General features: G+C 52.1%; 2 protein-coding genes and 1 non-coding gene across 3 annotated transcripts in view; all 3 read left to right on the forward strand.

Moving 5' to 3' along the window:
* Positions 1 to 1,628, forward strand: part of LOC103189754 (nesprin-2) — a 39,641-nt gene extending 38,013 nt beyond the window's left edge. The window contains exons 29-31 of the mRNA XM_042338156.1: positions 368 to 549; positions 1,134 to 1,274; positions 1,560 to 1,628. Of these exons, the coding sequence (XP_042194090.1) occupies positions 368 to 549; positions 1,134 to 1,182 (231 nt within the window). The 3' untranslated portion in view covers positions 1,183 to 1,274; positions 1,560 to 1,628. The remainder of the gene's footprint in view (positions 1 to 367; positions 550 to 1,133; positions 1,275 to 1,559) is intronic.
* A 3,874-nt stretch (positions 1,629 to 5,502) lies between these two features.
* LOC121849675 (nesprin-1-like) lies at positions 5,503 to 13,682 on the forward strand. The gene is made up of 10 exons (XM_042337875.1): positions 5,503 to 5,725; positions 6,556 to 6,692; positions 7,255 to 7,384; positions 8,222 to 8,433; positions 9,355 to 9,555; positions 10,002 to 10,130; positions 10,751 to 10,942; positions 11,459 to 11,551; positions 11,796 to 11,842; positions 13,262 to 13,682. Exons 1-10 carry the CDS (start codon positions 5,566 to 5,568, stop codon positions 13,467 to 13,469), a joined length of 1,509 nt encoding a protein of 502 aa, XP_042193809.1. The 5' UTR covers positions 5,503 to 5,565; the 3' UTR covers positions 13,470 to 13,682.
* On the forward strand, positions 10,223 to 10,298 carry trnam-cau. The gene has a single exon. It is a non-coding gene; the product is annotated as a tRNA-Met (tRNA).
* Positions 13,683 to 22,152: the final 8,470 nt, after the last annotated feature.

The following is a 22,152-nucleotide window of genomic DNA, read 5'->3' on the forward strand; positions in this document are numbered from 1 at the left end:
TTCAGCCCCTCAGCTGTTCCGGGATTCTATAGGATCATGGCTCATCTTATAGAACGCCTTGGGACGTCCTCCCGATGTGAAAGGTGCTATACAAATGAAATTTGTCGTTTGTTGTTGTTGATCTGTACCTCAATTGCAATAACACATCCTTGCCCCGTATCCCTTGGTACCCTGACCAAACAAGTATGTAGGCATGGTCATAGAGGAAGGTCTTAAGGTGTCATCCAAAGACAGGCAAGGAGGGGGCATAGCGGAGGGGTTGAGGCAGAAAGCTCCAGAGTTTCAGGTGTAGTGGCTGAAGGCACGATGGGCAAGATTTAATGTGGGGGTGGGGTTACTGTCCTCACTCTGTGTGATTGTGTGACAGGCGATGCTGGACACTGTAGGGAGCGTTGATCAGGAGGTGGGGCTACTTTCAGCCGTGACAGAGGAGCTGAGGATGGTGGTGGAGGGATCGGTATCCCAGGCACTAGGACAGGAACGGGACCACCTCTCGTTGAGAGCAGGCGCTCTGCGGCACAGCCTGCAGCTCAGGGCATCGAAATCCAGGTACTGTGTCCAACCGTGACTAATCCCAGCTCCGGTTCTCACTGCTCCTCCTCTCCATCTCACTCCTTCCCCAGCTTCAGGTCGCGCTTGAAGAGATTCCTCTTTGACCGTGCCAATGGTTACCTACCACTCCCTCCAGCTCGGTGTCGTGCTCCACCAGTGTCAGGCGCTCTGGGACACTACCCTGCCTGAGGGGCATTGTGTAAATACAAGTTGTTGTTGGAGGTGTTGACGAGCTGGGGGCCGATCACAGGGACCCTGACCCAGGCTGTCAATCAGGGCTGCAATTGACCCCCCCCCCTCCCCCAACTGTTGGGTATGAAGAGTCTTCTCTGCTCCAGATCGCAGTCCCCCACCATAAGGCCCAATGTTGACCTCACCCGAGTGCTGCAGTATTCCAGAGCAGTCTGGGCTAGTGAGCCGAGGGGAGGGAATGGGAAGGAGAGTGGGGGAGGGAGCAGGGGGAGGGGATGTGAGGGAACCGGGGGAGGGGGTGAGGGAGTGGAGGAAGGGGATGGGAGGAGGGAGGGGATTTTATGTCTTTCTCTCTGTCTCTGTGACTGGCCATTGGTGCTGTGTGACAGGAGCGAGTGGAGCGGGCCGATGAGTTCAGGCAGCGATTGCAGACACTGAAGACCCTGGTTGAGGGCTGGGAGGAGATGAGGGGATCGGTGGGCTCAGCCCCAGAACAGCTTGGGGAGGGGGCCAGCCTGGACACCACAAAGGTTTGTCCACATCGCGTTCCTATAGCCGGTGCTGGGATGTAGGGTGATCGGGGTGTGTGGTGGGGTCAATGCCCTGGGGTGTGTGTGCCTGGGCGTGTGTGTGCCCTGGGCTGGGGCTGCCCTGGGCTGGGGCTTCCCTGGGGTGTGTGTGTGGTGTGTGTGATGTGGGGGCGCTGGGGTGTGTGTGTAGGGTTGTGTGTGTTGGGGTGTGCTGGGTTGAATGTCCCTGTGAGTGTCTCTATCAGAGCTGCCCCGGTGAGTGCCAGTAACAGTTGTTGGTTTCAGCGGCAGATGCTGGCACTGAGCGTGGCTGTGCTGCACATGGAGGAGATGAATGAGCTGAGCTACACACTGGCACTGTAATCCTTCAAGCCCTGACACCTCCCTACCTCTCCCTACCAACATGCTCACTCCCCAACTCGCTACCCAATGCCGCCACTCTGCTGGCTCCAGTCTCCTGCTTGTCCTTCGTTGCCTTCGTTCCACCATCTGTGGCCGCACTTTCAGCCACTACGCACCAAAACTCTGGAACTCTCTTCCTCTGTCCCTCCACCTTGCCCCCTCCTCCCCCATCTTCAGATTGTGCCTGAAGACCTTCCTCTTCGACCGTGCCTATGGTCACCTCCCCCCCGGCTTGGGATCATGCTCCGCCGCTGTCAAGCGCTCTGGGATGCTGCCCTGTGTGAGTGGCGCTGCCCTGTGTGAGTGGCGCTGCCCTGTGTGAATGGTGCTATGTAAATGCAAGTTGTTGTTGCCTCATACTCCCGTAAGTGCCTCTGGTACACCACCATCTCCAATCCCAAGGCCACCAAACGCACTTGGACCAAATCAAACCTAAAGGTCCATCGGCAGATCTGGTTTGACCACAGTAAGACCTGCCTCCACCCTCGCCTCCGCCAAATCATCCTTTCACTCCAAGGTAATCTTGGAGGCCAAGGACAACCCACGGCTCCTCTTCCCCACCACTGACCGCCTCCTCCATCCACCTTCCCGCGCCTCGTCCATCCTCTCTTCCAATTCCAACTGCCACGAGTTGTTGGACTTCTTTGAATCCAAGATCAAGGGGATTTATTTGGCTTCCTCTCCCCGCCCACAACTACTCCCTCACCACCTCCCCCTCACGCCGGGCCCCCACCCATCCCTCCCTGTACACCTTCGACCCTGTCTCCCCCTCTTCCCTCACCACCATCCCCACCCCTCTCCTTACCTCCCAGCTCCACCTCATGGCCCCTCTTTTAACCAACATTATAAACCACTCCTTATCCACTGGCACTGTTCCCAGCCCCAGGCCAAAGACAACTAAGAACAGATGTCATCACCCTATCCAAAAACCTTCTCTGGACCCTGGTTGGTGATGGGACGATAGCTGGAGATCCTTCCTTTCCCTGGATCTCCAGCTATTGCTCCATCTCCAGCCTCCCTTTGCTCTCCAAGACCCTGGAATGTGTCGTTGCAACCCAGCTTCGCTCTTTCCTCTCCCTCTCTTCCCCTCTGAACCCCTCCAATCAGGTATCCGTGCTGCCCACAGCACAGAAACAGCCCTGGTCAAAGTCACTATCAACATCCTGAACATCTGCGACCAGGGCTCTCTCTGCTTCCTTGTCCTCCTCGAGCTCTCTGCTGCCTTTGACACTGTCGACCATTCTATCCTCCTCCACCGCCTCTCCTCTCAACTCAATCTTCACGGAGCTGCCCTTGCCTGGTTCAAATCCTACCTCTCCCACCGTCTCCACTTTGTCTCCACTAATGGGTTCTCCTCCAACCCCTGCACTGTCACGTGGTGTCGCTCAGGGCTCTGTCCTTGGCCCTCTCCTTTTCACTATCTATATGCTCCCCCTTGGACATCATCCGCAGACGTGGGGTCAACTTCCACATGTATTCGGATTACACCCAACTCTTTCTCTGCCTCCACCCTCGATTCCAGGACCCACTGCTGTCCTCAGTGTTGCTCACTCCCCCACTGCTGTTGGTCATCAAGTCCTGGATGAGAGCAAATTTCCTGCAGTTGAATGTCAACAAGACCGAGGCTCTCCTGTTTGGCTCCCGTCAGTGTCTCCATAACTTGGGCACTGATGGTGTCTCCCTCCATGGATGCACTCTCCATCTCACGGAGTCAATAAGGAACCTCGACGACCTGTTCAATCCTCAACTGTCCTTCATCCCCCACATCCATGCCATGACCCACTACGTCGTTCTCCACCTCTGCAACATCACCGGTTCCACCACTGTCTCACACCACAGGTCACCAAGACCCTCATGCATGCATTCATAACATCCAGGCATGACTACGCAAATTCCCTGCTTGTCATGAGAGAAAGTACACGAAAGAGAGCGGCGAGCACCAGCCCAGACACGATGGGGAGAGAGAGAGAGCAGGGGAATGGGATTAGAGTAGAGCTCCAGTGGGGGAGTGAGCACCAGCCCAGACACGATGGGGAGAGAGTAGGGAATAGGGTTAGAGTAGAGAGCCCCAGTGTTGTGTAGCTGGACACTCGGAACTCAGTATTTCTCAGTGAGAATCAAACATTTTCTGGGTTTTTAATTTCAATGTGTTGTTGATGCCATGTGGAGGTCCTGCCTCTAGGTGTCACTATTGTGACGCAAGCAACACAGTGAGAGGAACATCAGGGTGGTTGTCACGTCAAGCCATCTTGAAGGCAGATATCTGATGAGGAACCTCTTGAGGCTGACCCCCAGCTCGGGTCCGAAACTCTGACTGTCCAGTGCCTTGGGATGTTCTCCTGACGTGAGAAAGGCACAATACAAATGTAATTTTCTTGTTGTTGTTGGTGGTGGTGGTGGAACCTTCATTCAATGGGAAGGGACTTGTGCCTGAGCTGGGGACAGGAAGATGTGGAAATGCTTTCACACATTTCTTGCTGAGATGTGTTGCCCACCAGGAAGCTTCCTGATTACCATCTCCTTCAGTGAGGGCTCAAACCCGCACTTGTCAGATGTCGAACGATCAACTAGGGGTGATCTCCAATGCACACTCTGGGTCCCCATGCCTTAGCTGTTGCCAACCTGCGCCCAATACCCTCTGGAATTAGGTAAACAGGATGCATCCCTCCAGGGAGAGAGAGCACATTCCATTCCAACAATCTTATCTCTGGGATTTCCATGTGTAGGTGGGATACATGAAATTCTCATCTTGGTTTGGATACGCTTAAGCACGGTGATGGGTATCCATATGTGTCAGACACCCGGATGACTCAATCCACAGCCCCAGAGTCCCCCAACCCTCTGTCTCTCTCTTCTATCCCATCTCCTCTTTCTCACTTATTCTCTCTCCGCCAGTCTCAGAGATAGAGTAAAGCTCCCTCTACACTGTCCATGTACACTCCCAGGTCAGGGTTAGAGACACAGTAAAGCTTCCTCTACACTGTCCATGTACATTCCCAGATCAAGGACAGCACGGGTTAGAGACAGAGAGAGGTGAAGTATTGTCTACTGCATCACAGTGAGGAGTGAGCTGTGCTGGGCTCTGGCTGCTGTATTCGGAGGCATCTTTGTGCTGTGATGGGGCTGGGGTATCGGAGCCCCCCCCCCCCCACCGGTTCTGGCTTGCTGCGGATATTGGGATGACGATCAGACGGTTGGCTTGCCTATAATGGTGGCTGACCTGGCCAGGCCGCACACCCAGAGAAAAGCACAAACCACATCAAGCCCGGCCCAGCCGCTGGAGAGTTTATTAAATCTGAGGCTTTTGATGTGTGGAGGCCAGAGTGACAGCAATGGCAGAGGATTGTGCTGCCTGAGCCAGAGAGGAGCCTTTGATCAGGACAATCCCCCGCCTGCTGTCCGGCCTGCTCTGATCTCTCCTCTGTCCAGATGACAGGACAAACTGATACTGGAAGGGCTGACACTCGCACTATTATTTGCCTGTTTATTAAAGTAATATTTTGTACATCTCCCACTCCCCCACCATCCGGGATCCCATCATGGAAGAAAGTGGGGGTTAGCGGGGGGGGGAATGCACTTCCTGTCCCTCGCCCTCAGGCAGGCAGCCTCTCAAGTTACTCTCCCTCCCCTCCCACCTGCTCCCCACCCTCCCCACAGTAACTGAATGAATGCTGGCACCGCGAGGCAAATGCTGGTGAAGTGTGGGATTGTCGGCCAGGACATCGGGGGAAATCTTCTTTAACATTTGCAATAGTGTGCTGGCATCTTTCCTACCCACCTGAACCAACAGATAGGATCTCACCTGAACAGCGAATCTGTAGGGTGGTGCCTCAGCCTGGAGTTTCAGCCTCGCCTGTGACTGGCCCCAAGGCCAGGGTGTGCTGTCAGGATGTATTCGGCACAGGTGTGGGGATGGGGACGGGGGTGGGCTGCTCTGGCGTTGGCTACCTTTCTCAATGTTCCTGCTCTTGTTTTTCCAGATATGCAAATCACAGAAACTCCCGAGGCCTATGTTAAAATGACTGAAAGCACATTGAGAACATCGGCTGGTAGGCACCTGCCACGCATGCCACCCCCCCCTCCTTCCCTCCATCATCTCATTCTCACACCTACCAGCCATGCCAACACCTCCCTGCTCACCCCCACTGGCCTGCACGCCCCTGTCCCCCACACTCTCTCCCTCACTCATATTAATTCCTGTCACACAGTTTGCCTGTAATGCACGACTTCCCCTCTGCCCTCCTCACTCTGGCCCACGAGCTATAACATTGCCTGCTGGGACGTTTATAGCTGCTTTTTCTGTTGCATGAAGTGAGGCAAGGCTAAGCCATGCATTCCTTCCCTCTGATATTTCACTCTGTCCATTGCATGGTAACTTGTGACTGTGGAGTTGCGGAAATGCATTGATCTCTCTGCAAGACTTGTTTGTACCTCTGAGAGCTGTTCAAAACGATGGGTAACCGGAGAGGAACTCGCTGGGTCAGTCGGGCATCAAACAATTTTAAATCAATTTATAATCAGCAAAAAGGCCACCTCAAGGGACCTCGGGATGGTTTCACACCCAGGGCTCAGGACTGGACAGCGTGAAGGGTTACAGCGGAATCTGTCATCTTCTATAGGAATTAGACAGATCTGGAGAGGAAAATGTAAAAGGCTGTGTGTGTGTATGCGCGCGTGTATGAGCTTGCGTGCGTGCGTGTGATTAGGCACGCATGAGCGCGTGTGAGCAGGGGCGTGCGTGCGTGTGTGAGCAGGCGCATGTGTGTGTGTTGGGGGGGGAATCGGAGTGAATGACCTCTTACAGAGAGAGGCACAGCCGCACTCTGTCAGTGCTGTGTGTTTGTGGTGATGGAGAGTGACGGCTGTGTTTGGTTTGCAGTGAATTCTGGCCTCTCTCTGGGCCGGTGGGAGCCCAGCAGCCAGACAGAGGGCACCAGGTGTCAGGCCCAACAAACCGAGATAACCCTCAGCTACCCACCCGGCCAGGCCTCCGACACCGGCTACAACAGAGGATATGTAAGTGTGTCAGTGCCGGAGCACTCAGGAGGGGAAATCTGTGGGAAATATAATGGGGGGAGGAGGCATATGGTGGGAGAATAATAATTCTTGCATTTGATCTAGCGCATAATTACATCTTTGAAACAGCCCAAAGCGCTTCACAGAATATACAGTAAAGTGAATTGACTGTATTTTGTGGTGAAAACACAGCAGCGTCCCACAAGCAGTCGTGGATTGAGTGACCAAATTATTATTATCTTTTATTTATTATTTTTTTTGGAGGGATTATTGCCCCCGGAAAGGCAATCCACTGATCGTCTAACAACAGGGTTCCTACTTACTGCTGGGTAAACAGGCGTGTGGAGTGAGGAAACTTGTCCAATGTTTCGCCCCTTGCCCGGGAATCGAACCCAGGTCCTCTCGCTTGTGAGGCGAGTGCTCAAACCACTGACCTACAGGACTACATAGATAGGGTGCAGGTGGTGGGAGGCCCGGTAGGGAGACAGTGTGGAGACGGTGAGATGTGATGATGGTTTCCTCGTGGTCTGATCCTGTTCCTCACACCGTGTGTCATTTTTAGGTCAGACTCCTGTCTGAGTGTTCTGGAAGCATCGACAGCATCAGGCGAGTATCAGACATCCTGCAGGACGAGGAGACATCTCAACCACCGGGACTCGTGCACCTCAGCAACCTGGAGAAACCGGCTCCAGGTGAGATGTATGGCAGCTGAGGTGGACAGGGAGGCTCTATTGTTAATAGCTCCATCCAGCACAGCCCAACCCAGCACAGCACAACCCAACCCAACTCCAGCTCAGCTCAGCTCAACCCAACCCAACCCAGCACAACCCAACCCAACTCCAGCTCAGCTCAACCCAACCCAGCACAACCCAACCCAACTCCAGCTCAGCTCAACCCAATCCAGCACAACCCAACCCAACTCCAGCTCAGCTCAACCCAACCCAGCGCAATCCAACCCAGCGCAATCCAATCCAGCACAACCCAACCCAGCGCAACCCAACCCAGCTCAATTCAGCCCAACCCAATCCAGTTCAGCCCCAAACCAGCAGTACCCAAGCCAGCTCAATGCAACCCAACCCAACCCAACCCAGCTCAATGCAACCCAATCCAGTTCAGCCCCAAACCAGCACAACCCAACCCAGCTCAGCCCCAACTCAGGGCAACCCAGCACAAACACAATGGGCCGAATGGGCTCCTTCTGAGCTGTATGATTCTATGAATCCAACCCAACCCAATCAAGCGCAATCCAACCCAATTGAGCCCAACCCAGCGCAACCCAACCGCAGCCCAATCCAACCCAGCATAGCTCAACCCAGCACAACCCAATCCCAGCCAAACCCAGCGAAGACTAACCCCAGCCCAACCCAGCGCAGCCCAACCCAGCGCAGCGCAGCCCAGCCCAGCGCAGCCCAACCCAGCGCGGACTAACCCCAGACCAACCCAGCACAGCCAAACCAGCCCAGTCTCTAACACAGATAGTGACACTTCACCCACGCTGACACTAACCCACAGTCCCTGCTCTGGTGCAGGTGTGATCGAGCGCTGGGAGCTGCTGCACGCCCAGGCGGTCAGCAAACAGCTTCGTGTCAAACACGATCTCCAGCAATGGCAGCAGCTGAACTCTGACTTGCAGGACATCTCCACCTGGCTTGCTCAGATCCAGCCCCACCTGACACCAGCAAAGAACCTGGAACCCGCCACCAGCATCCACACCATCGAGGAGAAGATCAGGAGACTGCGAGTAAGAGGCACCGTCTTTATGGAGAGAAATGGGGTGAAGGGCTGAGCAGACGGGACAGGAGCTGAGCGAGGCTGGGAAGAGCAGCAGAGAATATTGAGAGCATGGTAGAGCAGCAGTTAGGGGAGGCTCCTTGGGGCTGAGAAGGATCCAAGGTGACGCTTGGCTCAAGGGATGTCAGAATCGAGCCTATCCTCCGTGATGATCTCCAGTCCAGTTCCTGAGCCAGGCGGCTCCGAGGTACTCCAAGGCACTGCTGATGATAGCCCAGCCCTGACGCATTGGCAGGACTTGGAAGGGCAGGACCACTGGGAGCAAGGAGTCATCCCATTCAGCTCCTGCTAACCCTGCAAGCCATAGCTCTAACAGCTAGCGGGACAGGCAGCAGGAAAGCTTGCTGACAGTACTCTCAATGGCAAGCTCAGTGGTTTAACTGGTTAGACTCCAGTAATTACCCAATGCACATTTTGGGATCCCCAAGCCTTGGCTGTGCCTGATACTCTCCTGAATTTTAAGTAAGCACAATGCAACCCTCCAGGGAGAGACTGCTCAGTCCACCACCGGCTGCAGGAACATTTCCTTGTGTAGGTGGCACACACATGTGGAGCTCTGTCTGGTGAGGATTTCCATAAGGGCATTGATGGGTTTATACGTGTGTCAGACAACCAGCTCGATTCCCCTCTCTCCCCACATCCCCGTTCTGAACAATGAGCTTCCCAGCCTCTGGGGAGGGGGTTACAGTCGGAGCTCACCAATCAGCCTCTTTCATGGTGCCCCAACTGGTGAAGCTGAGAAACCACTGACCCCACCAGTGAGCCGGCCATTAGTGGGTAGACCATTAGGTGAGGTGACTGTATTGATTAGGCAGAGACAGGTGTGTGTCTGTGTCTGTAAGTGTGTGCTGAGACCCTCTCACTTCCTCAGGACATCCAGAAGGCGTTTGATAACTATAAAGCCATCGTCATCTCAGTGAACCTGAGCAGCCGCGACTTCCTGCAGACAGAGAGCGAGGAGGCCGGGGCCCTGCACCAGCGGCTCCACAATGTCAACCACATGTGGAACAGCACCTCCCAGAGCCTGGAGGCCAGCAAGCTCTCCCTGCAGGCCGCACTGCTCGCCTGTCAGGTACTCACTCACACTTGCCATGTACACTCGCCTCACACTCAACTCACACTCACTGGTCACACTCAGCTCACACTTGCCAATCACACCCACATTCGTCGCTCACACTCAACTCACATTCGCCATTCACACTCAGCTCACACTCACAGGGTACACTTAGCTCACACTTGCTGCTCACACTCAGCTCACACTTGCCAGTGATGCCCACACTCACCACTCACATTCAACTCACACTCGCCGCTCACACTCGCCAGGTACACTCACTGATCACATTCAATTCACACTCGCCGCTCACACTCAACTCATACTCGCTGGTCCCGCTCAGTTCACACTGAAGAGTGACAGGAAGTGGGTTTACACACACTGGCGCACACTGTGGGAGTGCTCCCAGCTCAGCGAGGGGCGGGGTCTGTACCTCTTCTCATGATCTCTCTGTGGTCCTCCTCTAGGATTTCCACCTGACCACCCATGGGCTGCTGGTGTGGCTGGCGGGAGCAGAGGCCAGGCGTGGGGCCGTGTGTGTGTCTGACCCCAGCCTGGACAGTCACACCCTGGCACAGCATCGTCACGACCTGATGGTGAGTGTGTGGGGGGTGGGGTGGGGGGCAGGGCTGGGAGGGTGAGGCTGTGACTGTTATAAAAGGGAATGAAGTTTTTCCTGTGCATTGTGGAGTCTGTAGCTCAGTGGTTAGAGCACTCGCCTCATCAGCGAGTGGACCTGGGTTCGATTCCCGGCAGGCGAAACATTAGACAAGTTTCCTTACTCCACACGCCTCTGTTTACCTAGCAGTAAGTAGGAACCCGGTTGTTAGTTGGGTGGCAGATCGCTTTTCCGAGGGTAATATTCCCTTAAAAAAAGATAATAATTTAACCACTCTCTCCATAGCTGTCTTTGGGACACTGTTGTGTGCAATTGGCTGCTGTGTTTCACCCACAAAATATAGTTAATTCACTTGAGAGTATATTCTGTGAAGTGCTTTAAGAGTCTCAAAGACATTATAAGGCGCAATATTGAATGCAAGGATTATTTCTTATTATATTATTCTCAATATGGGGGGGAGGGAGGGAGTGTTGTTGGAGACCCGAGCCTGTGTGAAGTGCTTTATTAATGGATGTTGGTGAGTGAGGTGGGGTCAGGTGGGTGGCACACAGGTCTGGTTTGGTAGAGATCCTCTCTGAGCTTTGCTGTTGCTCACAGAGCCTGGAGAGGGAGCTGCTGGAGAGACAGGTGCAGGTGAAGGCTCTTCAGGATATGGCGTCTCAGCTGCTGGTCACTGCCGACGGGGAAGACTGTATCGAAGCCAAGGAGAAAGTTCATGTCATCAGCAACAAGCTCAAGCTGCTGCTCCGGGAGGTGGCTGAGGACCTGCACAGCATCAACCTCCAACTGGTACCTTCAGCCACTCACACCCTCACTGTCCTGGCTCTCAGCCCCCAGACCTCAACCCAGCCATCAGCCTCCAGCTCTCAGGCCCCAGCCCTCAGCTTCCTGCCCCCAGCCCTCAGCCGCAGGCATTAGCATCTCAGCCCTCAGCCCCCAGCTGTCCCAGCCCCCTGACCCCAAACCCCAATACCGCTGGGTTGTGCTGTGAGCAGTGCACTTGTCATTGTGGCCTGTTGCCTCGACCCCATGAGCTGTGGAATCACTGCGATTCTTGGGGTTACTCACACTCTCGCCCTCTCAGTCACAAGGTTCTGAGTTCAAGCCCCACATCAGCACTTCGAGCTCACAGTGGGGGAGAGCTTCATTGTCAGACATTAAACCGCGGTCCTGTGTGTATGTGTGTGTGTGTTCAGGTGAACGGTAAAGATGCCTGTGAATTTGCTGTGAAGCGGTTGTCAAGTTACAGAGATTGTATTGAAGGTGTCGAGTGGTGTGGATATTGTGTAATGTTTGTGTTTCCAGGACATGGGTCCCGGCAATGCCATGTCTGAGCTGGACTTCTCTGATGGCCCCCACCTGTCCCCGAAAACCAGCACCCCCCTCCAGCACCGAATGGTAAGTCTCCCTGAACCCCGGCACTCGGCAACTCACCCTGACACTAACACAGCAGGTCTCACTCATTAACTGACACAGCAGATCTCAGTCACTGATACATGCGAGGGGGGGACGGGCACAGGCAAGGTGGGGGTGGTCACAGGCGAAGGGGGCGGGCACAGGCAAGGGCGCACAGGCGAGGGGGTACAGGCTGACCAGTGACGTGCTGGTTTCTGACGAATGTTTATTGGATGTTTATTTTCAGGCGACAGGGAGAGCGCGCAGAATGGAGGAGACAGCGAGCGGAGGAAGGTAAGGTCACGCTGCCCCCATCCCCCCCAGTTGGGAGATCGTTCTCTCTCCTGAACTCTGCTTCTCTGTGTATGTGCCCGGTGTGTGGTCGCTCTCACCTCTGAATCAGAAGTTTGTTGGTTTAAGTCCCAAATCGGAACTTGAATTCACATACTGTAATCCAGTGCAGTGCTGGGGTGTGCTGCATGGTTAGAGATGCCATCCTTCGGATGAGATGTTAACCAAGATCCCGTCTGCCTGTTCAGATGGATGCACCATTCGAAAAGAGAAGGGAGTTTTTCTCTCTCTTTCCTGGTGTCCTGACCAACAATCCCCCAAATAAAATTGGTTGGTCGCTCACTCCACGACTGTTTGTGGGACACTGCTGTCCGCAGTTGGCTGCCGTGTTCCACCCACAAAATATTGAGTCGATTCACTTTACAGTATATTCTGTGAAGTGTTTTGAGACGTCTCGAAAACCTGATCAGGCTTGATATCGAATGCAAGGATTATTATATTAATGCTGTGTGGTTCAGGTTATTATATAGTGCGAGCTGTACCCAATGTAGCTTTGCTTGCAACCAAAGGATCCAATATGGAATCTAGATTGACACACAGACAGACATTTCATCTTTATCTATATTCGGCTGGGAGGACTCCTGTGGGAGGATTCATGGCTGTGCTGTCCTTTGAATGGGCATTTTGCCATTCTGTTGCAGTCCTTTCAGCATTGAAGTGCAACTGTTCTTTGTTCTTCAGTTTCATTTAATGGGCTTTTTCTCTTTTGTCTGCAATTTTTACTTATCCTTGAAAGGTTTGATTTTCGCTTCGGCAGCGTCATAATCATAAATATAAATGTATCATTTATAATAACTGGGACGACTACTTGACATGACAGGTGCTTTAAAAGGGTAATTTTATTGTTGGTGCGCTTAGCTTTGTGTGGGTTCTTTATTTTGTTCCTGCCGCCGCTTGGCTACGTGTGTGCTCTGTGTCGCTTGATGCTACAGTGCCACGGTCAGCCAGCGCGGACACCAGATGTAACTGCCGTGAGTGGGTACATACATATGTGCTCTCTGACACATGATGCCACAGCGCCACTTTGACTCGGCGCCCACCTGGTGTAACTGGAGAAAAACGCAAAACTGAAATACATTTTAAGTCATAACTCTTGAATCATAGGACATACCCAAAAACAAATATGCACATGTCATTCCCAGAAGCAGGACCTTTCCAGTGAGGTATACACCGTGTCTTTATGTCAATTGGTTATTGAGACACAGACAGACACACGCACACAGACAGACACACGCGCACAGACGGGCACAGACAGACACACGGACACAGACAGACAGACACTCGGGCACAGACAGACAGACACACGCGCACAGACAGACAAAGTTGTTTTATTAGTATAGATTAATGCTGTGTTTCCCCCAGGAGCCGGGAGGTGCCAGGAGCTGCCCGTTCGCTGTTGGCCAGGGTTTTGCGAGCGGCGTTCCCTCTCCAGCTGTGTATCCTGTTGCTGCTGCTGCTGTCCTGCCTGCTGCCGCTGGGCGAGGACGACTACAGCTGTGCCCTTGCCAACAACTTTGCCCGTTCCTTCTACCCCATGTTACGCTATACCAACGGCCCCCCACCCACGTGACACTCTCCAGCCACCCACACAGTACTGTCAAGCCATCACTCCACCACACCCATGTAAATATTTATGTATATACCACAGCACTGCCAGGGGGTATTCCTGCCCCCTCAGAGAGGACAGTTCCCTCCCCACGGAACAATCTACACAACATAGGAAGCTGGCAAGGGATCAGATATAAAATTCTATAATAAAATTATAAATGTTTATACCATTGGAGAAGGTCATTCAGCCCATCGTGTCAGTGCTGGTGCTCGCTCCCCCACTGGAGCTCTTTACTCTCATTCCCTTTTTTTCTGGTAACCCCTGTAAGGGAAGTCTCCTTGTCGGGTTTGAGATGTTGGAAAGTCACAAAGAAAAATAACCTGGAGTGGGTTGGGGGTGGAGGAGCTGTTATTTGCCTCTGGCCTTTATTTGGGTTTATCAGTGAGTTACAAACTGGAATCTAAACCAGGTTTCGGGAGGAGTGTAATTACAAAACACCTCACCTCAAGAGTGAGTTACAGTCTGGAGCCTATCCAAGGGTTCAAGAAGGTTATATACAGATCAACAAACCCAAAAGTGAGTTACCATCTGGAATCTAATCGGGGTAGGGGGGTGAGGAGCGGTTGCAGAATCTTTCAGCACAGAAGGAGGCCATTCAGTTCATCGTGCCTGTGCCGGCTGTTTGAAAGAGCTACCAACTTGTCCCATTCCCCTGCTCTTACCCCATTGACCTACTTTTGTTTTCAACTAACTGTCCAATTCCCCTTTGAAAGCTATTAATCGAATCTGCTTCCACCAACCTTTCAGACAGTGGATTCCCGAACGTAACAACTGTGGGTAAAAAAATGCTCTTCTCCTCTGGTTCTTTTGTTAATTATCTTAAATCCATATCCTCTGGTTACTGACCCACTGGCCAGAGGAAACAGTTTCTCCCCATCTGCTCTATCAAAACCCCTGATAATTTTGAACAACCTGTATCACGTTTCCCTTGAACCTTCTCTGCAGTAAGGAGAACAATCTCCATGCAATTGAAGTCCCTCATCTCTGGTATCATTCTTGTAAATCTCTGTATCCTCACCAAGGCCTTGATATTATATATAGAATAAATACGCTGGGAGTGAGTTACAAGTTGCTATCTAATCGGTGGGGGGATAGGTTATGCATAGAATAACACACTCAGAAATTTGTTACAGGCTGGAATGTAATTGCGGAATAAAGACATGAGATTAATTTAAGATTAAATTCTATGGTAAATCTCTTTCCTGTTGTTAACAGTGTGTGTGTGTGTGGTTCTGCACGGTTCTGAGTAGAGCACGGAGTGAGGGATCACAAATCCTGTGCTCAGCGCTCTCTCACTTCTCACCATCTGGCAGTGAGGGCCTTACTGTTGCCAACGCTGTCTGGCTGAACCGCTGGCTCCATCCTCATCAAATGGAAATCTGATTTCTCTGAATAGCTAAGTTGGGGGGGGGGTGATACCAGGATGAGAGAGGCTGTGCCTGTCTGCACCACCCCCAGCCCCGGATCTCACCGTCAGGTTGAAGTGATGTGTTTAAGAGAAAGGTGAGTACAGACATGAGGGGAAAGAGAATAGAGGGAATAGGAGGTGTGGAGGCTGGTGTGCAGTATAAGGGTTGCACAGACGAGCTGTGCCGAAATGCCTGTTCTGTGCCGGGTCACCACCTAATTATATAAATGGATGTCACTGTAGGAGGCCATTAGGCCAGTTTTCTCATATCAGTGATCGTTCCTCCAAGAAATCGTCTGCTCTAATGGTAACTACCCGCTCAGCCCGGCTCCTGCACAGCCTCCCCCAGGCCGGTGTGTGTGAAATGCCGCTCACCGCCGACCCTCCCCCTGGCCTGTGTGTGAGTGTGAAACACTGCTAACCGCACAGTCTCGGAGTTCCAGGCCCTCACTGCTCTCTGGCCGCTGTTTGGGTTCCCACAGATGACAGGTCAGTCAGGCCAAAAGAGCGCCCGAGCCAGCGAGGCAGCTGAAGCTCTGCTGATAGCCACAAGCCTTGAAAAGTGCAGGAATCCCTGGAATGTTTACCTTACCTGTTTGCCAATTATGGACTCCACAAGTCATTGGGTTTGGAGGGAGTCAGGGTAATGTGCACACTCCCCTCCCCAGATTTCTGTTGCTCCACTTTCACTTTGGCTCTGAGGGTGAGAACAGAGCTGTCTCACAGGAAGTTTTGAAAACAGTTGAACAGTTTGCTCATTCGGAAAAGTAAAGGATTACCTTTTTAAGTGCTTCAGAGAACCCACCGTACATGAAGAGCTCTGTAAAAATACAAGTTGTTTCGTCCTAGGCCGGGTTGGGCTGAGTGACTGACTGGTTGGGTTGGGTTGGAGGTTGGTTTGTGGTGAGGGCTGTGCTGGGGGAAGCATTGGTCCTGGGTTGGGCTGCAGAGGAGTTTGGGCTGGGTTGTTTGGGTTGGGCTGGGTTGGGGTGGGCCGGGTTGAGTGGTGGGGGGTGGTCTAAGGGGGGTGTTAGGCTGGGTTGTTTGGGTTGGGCTGGGGAGGGTTTTGGGCTGGGTTGTTTGGATTGAGGCAGGTTGTTTAGGTTGGACTGGGTTGAGTGGGATTGGGTTGAGTTGGGTGGGCTGAGTTGTGTTGGGCTGGGTTGGCTGAGTTGGGTTGGGCTGGGGAGCGTGTTGGGTTGTTTGGGTTGGGCTGGGTTACCTCACCCTCTTCCATCCCTCTCTCCCATTGAAAATCCTCCTTGTCTACTGCCTCCCTAAGTCCCCCGGCTCTTTCCACACAGACATCTCTCCTCTCTTCCCTGTCCCTCTGCTCCGAACACCTGCTCATCATCGGCGATTTCAACCTCCACCTAAACTCCCCTTTCACTACTTCTGCCGACTTCACTGCCCTCCTCTCCTCCCTAAATCTCATCCTTCACATAAATTCACCTACCCATAACCATGGTCATGCCCTTGACCTTGTTATCACCAATGGCCTTGACATCTCTCACCTTAGCATAGTGGACAAGGCCATCTCAGACCACTTCCTCATCTCCTCCTCTCACATCCCTCTCTCCTCCACCAAGCCCTCAACCATCCTCTACCTCCCTTGGAAAAAGCTACCCCTTGAGACCCTCACAAAGGCACTCACATCATCAAACATCCTGTCCCTCTGGCCTTCCACCCACGGAGATCCTGAAGCAGCCGTCCAGCTGCTCCATGATCGCCTTTCCTCCGCCTTCAACTCACTCGTCCACCTGAAATCCAGGACCATCTCCAAACCCACCAGATCCTCCTGGTACAACAATCATCTCCGCCGCCTAAAAACCCAAACCCTTGAGCGCAGATGGCAGAAAACAGGCCTGACAGTTCACCACCAACTGTGGCTCGAACATCTCCACAGCTACCGCCGTTCTTTGACACGCGTAAAAACGGTCTTCTACTCCAACATCATCTTGGAGGCTAAACACAACCCTAAAATCCTTTTTTCCACCACCCACCACCTCCTCCGTGCCCCCCCTCAGGCCCCTCAATCTTCATATCAAATGCCAAGTGCGAGGATGTCATGGACTTCTTTTCACCTAAAATACACAACATCCGCCAGGCAGCCTCATCCACCTGCCTCTTGTCACCCATCACCACCCCCTCTCCGCCCCCCTCACCCTCCCCACCATCTGTTCCTACCACCAACCCCATCCTACATTACTTCCTCCCCATCTCTCCCTCCTCCCTCTCACCCACCATCACCTCCATGAAACCCACCATCTGCTGCCTCAACCCCCTCCCCACCAACTTGCTGGTCACCCAGCTCCCCCTCCTCTGCCCACTACTGGCTGAAGTCATCAACCAGTCCCTCTCCTCTGGATCAGGATCCCCCCTCAAAACTGCTGTCATCATTCCCCTCCTCAAAAAACCCTCCCTAGATCCCTCAAACCCCAGCCATTATCGCCCTATTTCTAACCTGCCCTTCCTCGCCAAAGTCCTAGAATGCATTGTTGCCAACCAACTCCGCGCACACCTCTCCTCCCACTCCCTCTTCGAACCCCTCCAGTCCGGTTTCCGCCCACAGTACAGAGACTGCGCTTGTGAAAGTCACAAACGACATCCTCTCTATCTGTGACCAGGGCTCCCTCTGCCTCCTTGTCCTCCTCGACACAGTCGATCACGCCATCCTCCTCTACCGCCTTTCCTCCGTCATCCACCTCAGTGGGACCGCACTCGCCCGGTTCAAGTCCTACCTCACAAACCGCCAGCAGTACATCTGCACAAACGGCTTCTCCTCCCGCTCTCACCCCAAGGATCCATCCTTGGCCCTCTCCCCTTTCTGCTCTACATGTTCCCTTTTGGGGATGTCATCCACAGACATGGGGTACATTTCCACATCTATGCGGACGACACCCAACTCTATTTTTCCACCTCTTTGTGACCACCAGTCCCCTGATGTTCTGTCAGCTGCCTGTCAGACCTCAGGGGCTGGATGAGCGCAAATTTCCTTCAGCTGAACGTTGACAAGACAAAAGCCATACTCTTTGGCTCTCGTCAACATCTGAAATCTCACGGATCTCACCTCCTCCACCTACCCGACCGACCCCTAAAACTCTCCGAACCTGTATGCAACCTCGGCTTCAAGTTCAACCCCAATTATCCTTCCTCCCCACATCCGGTCCCTCACCAGCACCGCTTTATTCCACCTCAGACACATCGCCCGTCTCCGCCAATACCTCTCCCCAAAAGCCGCTGAAACCCTGGTCCATGCCTTTGTCACCTCTCGGTTGGTCTATTCAAACTCCCTCCTCGCCGGCCTCCCCTCCACTGCCATCCACAAAATCCAGATTGTACAGAACTCTGCCGCCCGCATTCTCACCCGCACCAAACTCCGCTCCCCGATCCCCCCAGTCCTGGCCAGACTGCACCGGCTGCCTGTCCCAGAGAGGATCCACTTCAAGATCCTCACTTCTTGTCTTCAAATCCCTCCACTCCTCTGCACCCCTCTCTCCTCAAAACAGTGCCCGATGCCTTCGTTCCTCCGGGTCTGGCCTCCTCCTTGTCCCCCGAAACTTCCGTTCCACCCCCAGCGGCCGTGCCTTCATCACTATGCCCCGAGGCTCTGGAACTCCCTTCCTCACTCCCTTCGCCTCACCCCCTCTCTTCCTATTTTCAGGTCTCTGCTGAAGACCTTTCTTTTTGACTGCGCCTTTGGTCACCTTCCTCCCCTCCCTCTGGCTCCTCCCCCTCCCCTGGCCCCTCCCCTCCCCTGGCTCCTCCCGCTCCCCAGCTCCTCCCCCTCCCCCGGCTCCTCCCCCTCCCCTGGCTCCTCCCCCTCCCCCGGCTCCTCCCCCTCCCCCCGGCTCAGCCCCGGGATCCATTACTGTAATGCGCTCTGAGACGCCGTCCGGCGTGGAGGGCGCTATATAAATCCAAGTTGTTGTTGTTGTTCGGCCCGAGTTGGGTTGGGTTGGGGCAGGGTTTGGGCTAAGCTGTAATCTTGGGGCCTATGTGGGAGCAGCAGCCACGCAGACAGCCTCCAGCTCGGCCACTGATTTGTGAGGTGCTGGCGGAGTTTCTGATCAGCTCCCCTCGGAGCAGAGTTTGCTGCTGTTCATGGTTAAGACTGGAGCAAATGGGAGGGAAGGCAAAGAGGCAGTCAGCCAGAAATGGCAGTTTTCAGCTGGGACCCAGATTAGTGTTACAAGCTAAAAGCCTGTGGAAAGTATCCAATTGCAAACCTTCTGCTGGTGTTAATAAATTAAGTATCTCAATTCCTCCAGCTCAGCTCTAACACGTTATAAAACATTCTCGCTGCAGCACTACATAACCCTGAGCTTCGCCCGCAGGCAAACAATGTAGGGGCCTAAGCCAAGACATGCATTTACTCTCCAGCTCTCCACAGTCACATCCGTTCCATGGCCCGCAGTAGCAGCAGCCTGGCTCAGCCCTCACCCTCACCTCTGCTCAGATAGTTGTGGGTTCACAGTCGAGGGAGATAGTGCAGTGCTGGGGAGTGCTGCCTCACCAGAGATGCCATATTTTGAATGTGACTCCTGGCTGGTTCCCACATAAGTTACTTAACAGTCACCATACTCCAAAGCAACTCCTTGTGAAGGGTTTTATTGGCCTAATAAGGTGATGGATCAAATTAACCATTGATCTTAAGTTTATGATTGAGCCAGTGTCGCCATCTCTAGAGCTGTCAGTGTGTGAGCTGTACAGTGAGCCAGCAAACTATTTCCTCAATATTAGAGACCAGGGTTAGAGAGTGTCAGGCTCTCTCACATCCAATTGAAACAAGAATAGTTCAACACCAAGCTGTTCATTTCAATTAAAGGCTCAGTTCTTTCACAGGATTGGGTCGGAGGCCAAGCGTGCGGGATTGTAAGGGTGACATGAGGATTTTGGAAGCAATAGGATTGGAAGTGAGATTTAACAACAAAGAGAGCGGGTGAGATGGCGGATACAGAGAGGGAGCTCCGTAGGTGAAGGAACTAAAGATTTGGCCGCTAATGATGGCATGGAGAGAACCAGGGACACAGCAAGCGTGAGTGAGCCGAGCAGAGGAGTAGGGTAGAAGAGCAGTGATAAAGAGGTGCCAGGGAGTGGATCCATTGAGTTGAGCAGCTCGAAATCAATTCACTGGGTCTGGTGAGGACGGGGGTAATGGGTGTGCAGAGTTTAGTGCACTGTGAGGATATGGGCAGTGAAGTTTTGAATGAGTTGCATCTTGTGAATGAATGGAGTAAGAGAGCCCAATGAGGAGTGCACTGGAAAAGTACTGGAGTAGAGAGCCCAGCAGCATCAGGAGGTAACTGAGTGAGGTGAAACAGAGTGTGAATTCTGTGCAGGAATTTGGTGAGAATGGAAATTCTTCAGCAAGAGAGAACTCTTTGATTCAGAAAAGCAGAAAATCTTTCTTGAGGAAGAGACAATCTTTTATGTAAGCAGGCAAACAAGTCAAATTGACAATTAATTACAGGCCAGATGTTGGGGATTAGTAAATTTGCTGACCAGTTGAACTAAACACTCATTTAGTTCCTAAATAAAGGGGAAGACTCACGAGAACCTCACTTGAGTAGAGAGCCCAGCAGCATGAGGTGGTAACTGAGTGAGGTGGAACAGAGTGGGAGAGACAAATTGCAATGCCATAAAAAGTAGAACAGAAAAAGGAGGGATTAGACAGGGGAGAAATGCAGAGCAGACTAAGTTGGTCTTGGAGTGCATGTCCATAAATGCACAGAGTGTGACAAATAAGATTTGATGAGCTGCGGCTCAAGTTGCCACATGGGGCATGATGAAGTGGCAATAGTGGAGACTTGGCTCATACAAGGGCAGGAATGGGAGCTGAATAATCCTGGCTACAGTATATTCAGAAGGGATAGGGAAGGAAAAAAGAAGGGGGGGCAATATTGACTAAAGACATGTTTATGGACCTGGAAAGGGATGATGCGCTGGAGGATCCAAAAACATAATCTGTTTGGTTAGAGTTAAGGAGCAGAAAAGGAGCTGTTACTCTGTTAGGTGTATACTATAGACCATCAAATAGTGGGAAGGAGAGAGACGAGCAAATCTGGAAGCAGATTTCAGAAAGATCCAAAACCAATAGAGTAGTGATAATGGGGGACTTCAATTATCCTAATATAGACTGGCAAAATAACAGTGTAAAGGGCAAGGAGGGGGAAGGATTCCTGAAATGCATGCAGGATAACTTTCTGGATCAGTATGTTGAGGAAGGAAGCAGTCCTGGATCTAATTCTGGGGAATGAAGTGGGGCAGGTTTCTGAAGGAGAGCATCTGGATAATAGTGATCACAACATCATTAGGTTGAGAGAGCTTATGGAAAGGGACAAGGAACAATCAAAGGTGAAGATACTCAACTAATTTCAGTGAGTTAAAAAGGGACCTGGCCAAGGTAGACTGGAAAGAAAGTTGGCAGGTAAACAGCTAACGAGCAATGGGAAGCCTTCAAGAAGGAGATAGTTCAGGAACAGAACAAATACATTTCCACAAAGGGGAAAGGTAGGGCATCCAAACCTCCCTGGATGACTAGGGAAATTGGGAATAAAATAAAACAGAAAAAAGGAGATTTATGATAAATGTCAGGTCCAAAATACAGAAGATAATCAAAGTGAATATAGAAAGAGGAGAACTGAAAAAATAAGAGGGGCAAATTGATTGTATGCAAGAAGATTAGCGGGTAACATAAAAGGGAACCCTAAGGTATTTTAGAAGTATATCTATACGAATAAAGACAAAATATGTGTGTGTGTGTGTGTCTGTATCTGAGTTTCCACCAATAACGCAATAACAGATTTACGTAGAGACAGGAGTTATTCATTATCAGAAAGGTCCTGCATGTGGGAGCATCATGGGCATTTTCGTTTTTTGGTGTTCTTCTATCATTGATGGGCTATGTTTAAAAAAAACTTTAATATGTGTGTGTGTTTCTGTATCTGAGTTTCCGCCAATAATGCAATAACCGATTGACCCCCAAAATATGAGGTATGTATGGTATTCTGCAACAAAGTAGTGACAGAGGAAAGCACATACCCTTCTAAAGAGAAACATCTATACTAATATATTCTGCAACAAATGCATAGCAGTTCTTTCGGGTTATCATGGGAGCTACAATCCTCGCAACAGGAGTTCTACCAATGGGAGTCCTCCCACAGGAGTCCTCCGAATAGCACATTTTCTAAGCAAAAATCAAGACTTTCAAGGTCAAATACAAATGGCAGACAA

This window comes from Callorhinchus milii, unplaced genomic scaffold, assembly GCF_018977255.1.
Source record: "Callorhinchus milii isolate IMCB2004 unplaced genomic scaffold, IMCB_Cmil_1.0 Scaffold9, whole genome shotgun sequence".
In the NCBI taxonomy this organism is placed as follows: Eukaryota; Metazoa; Chordata; class Chondrichthyes; order Chimaeriformes; family Callorhinchidae; genus Callorhinchus; species Callorhinchus milii.

Coding starts and splice junctions, on each gene's coding strand:
- LOC121849675 (XM_042337875.1), top strand. CDS start 5,566: ATGTATTCGGCACAGGTGTGGGGATGGGGACGGGGGTGGGCTGCTCTG. Junction 6,693..7,254: donor CCGGCTACAACAGAGGATAT/GTAAGTGTGTCA, acceptor TGTCATTTTTAG/GTCAGACTCCTGTCTGAGTG. Junction 11,552..11,795: donor CCCCCCTCCAGCACCGAATG/GTAAGTCTCCCT, acceptor GTTTATTTTCAG/GCGACAGGGAGAGCGCGCAG.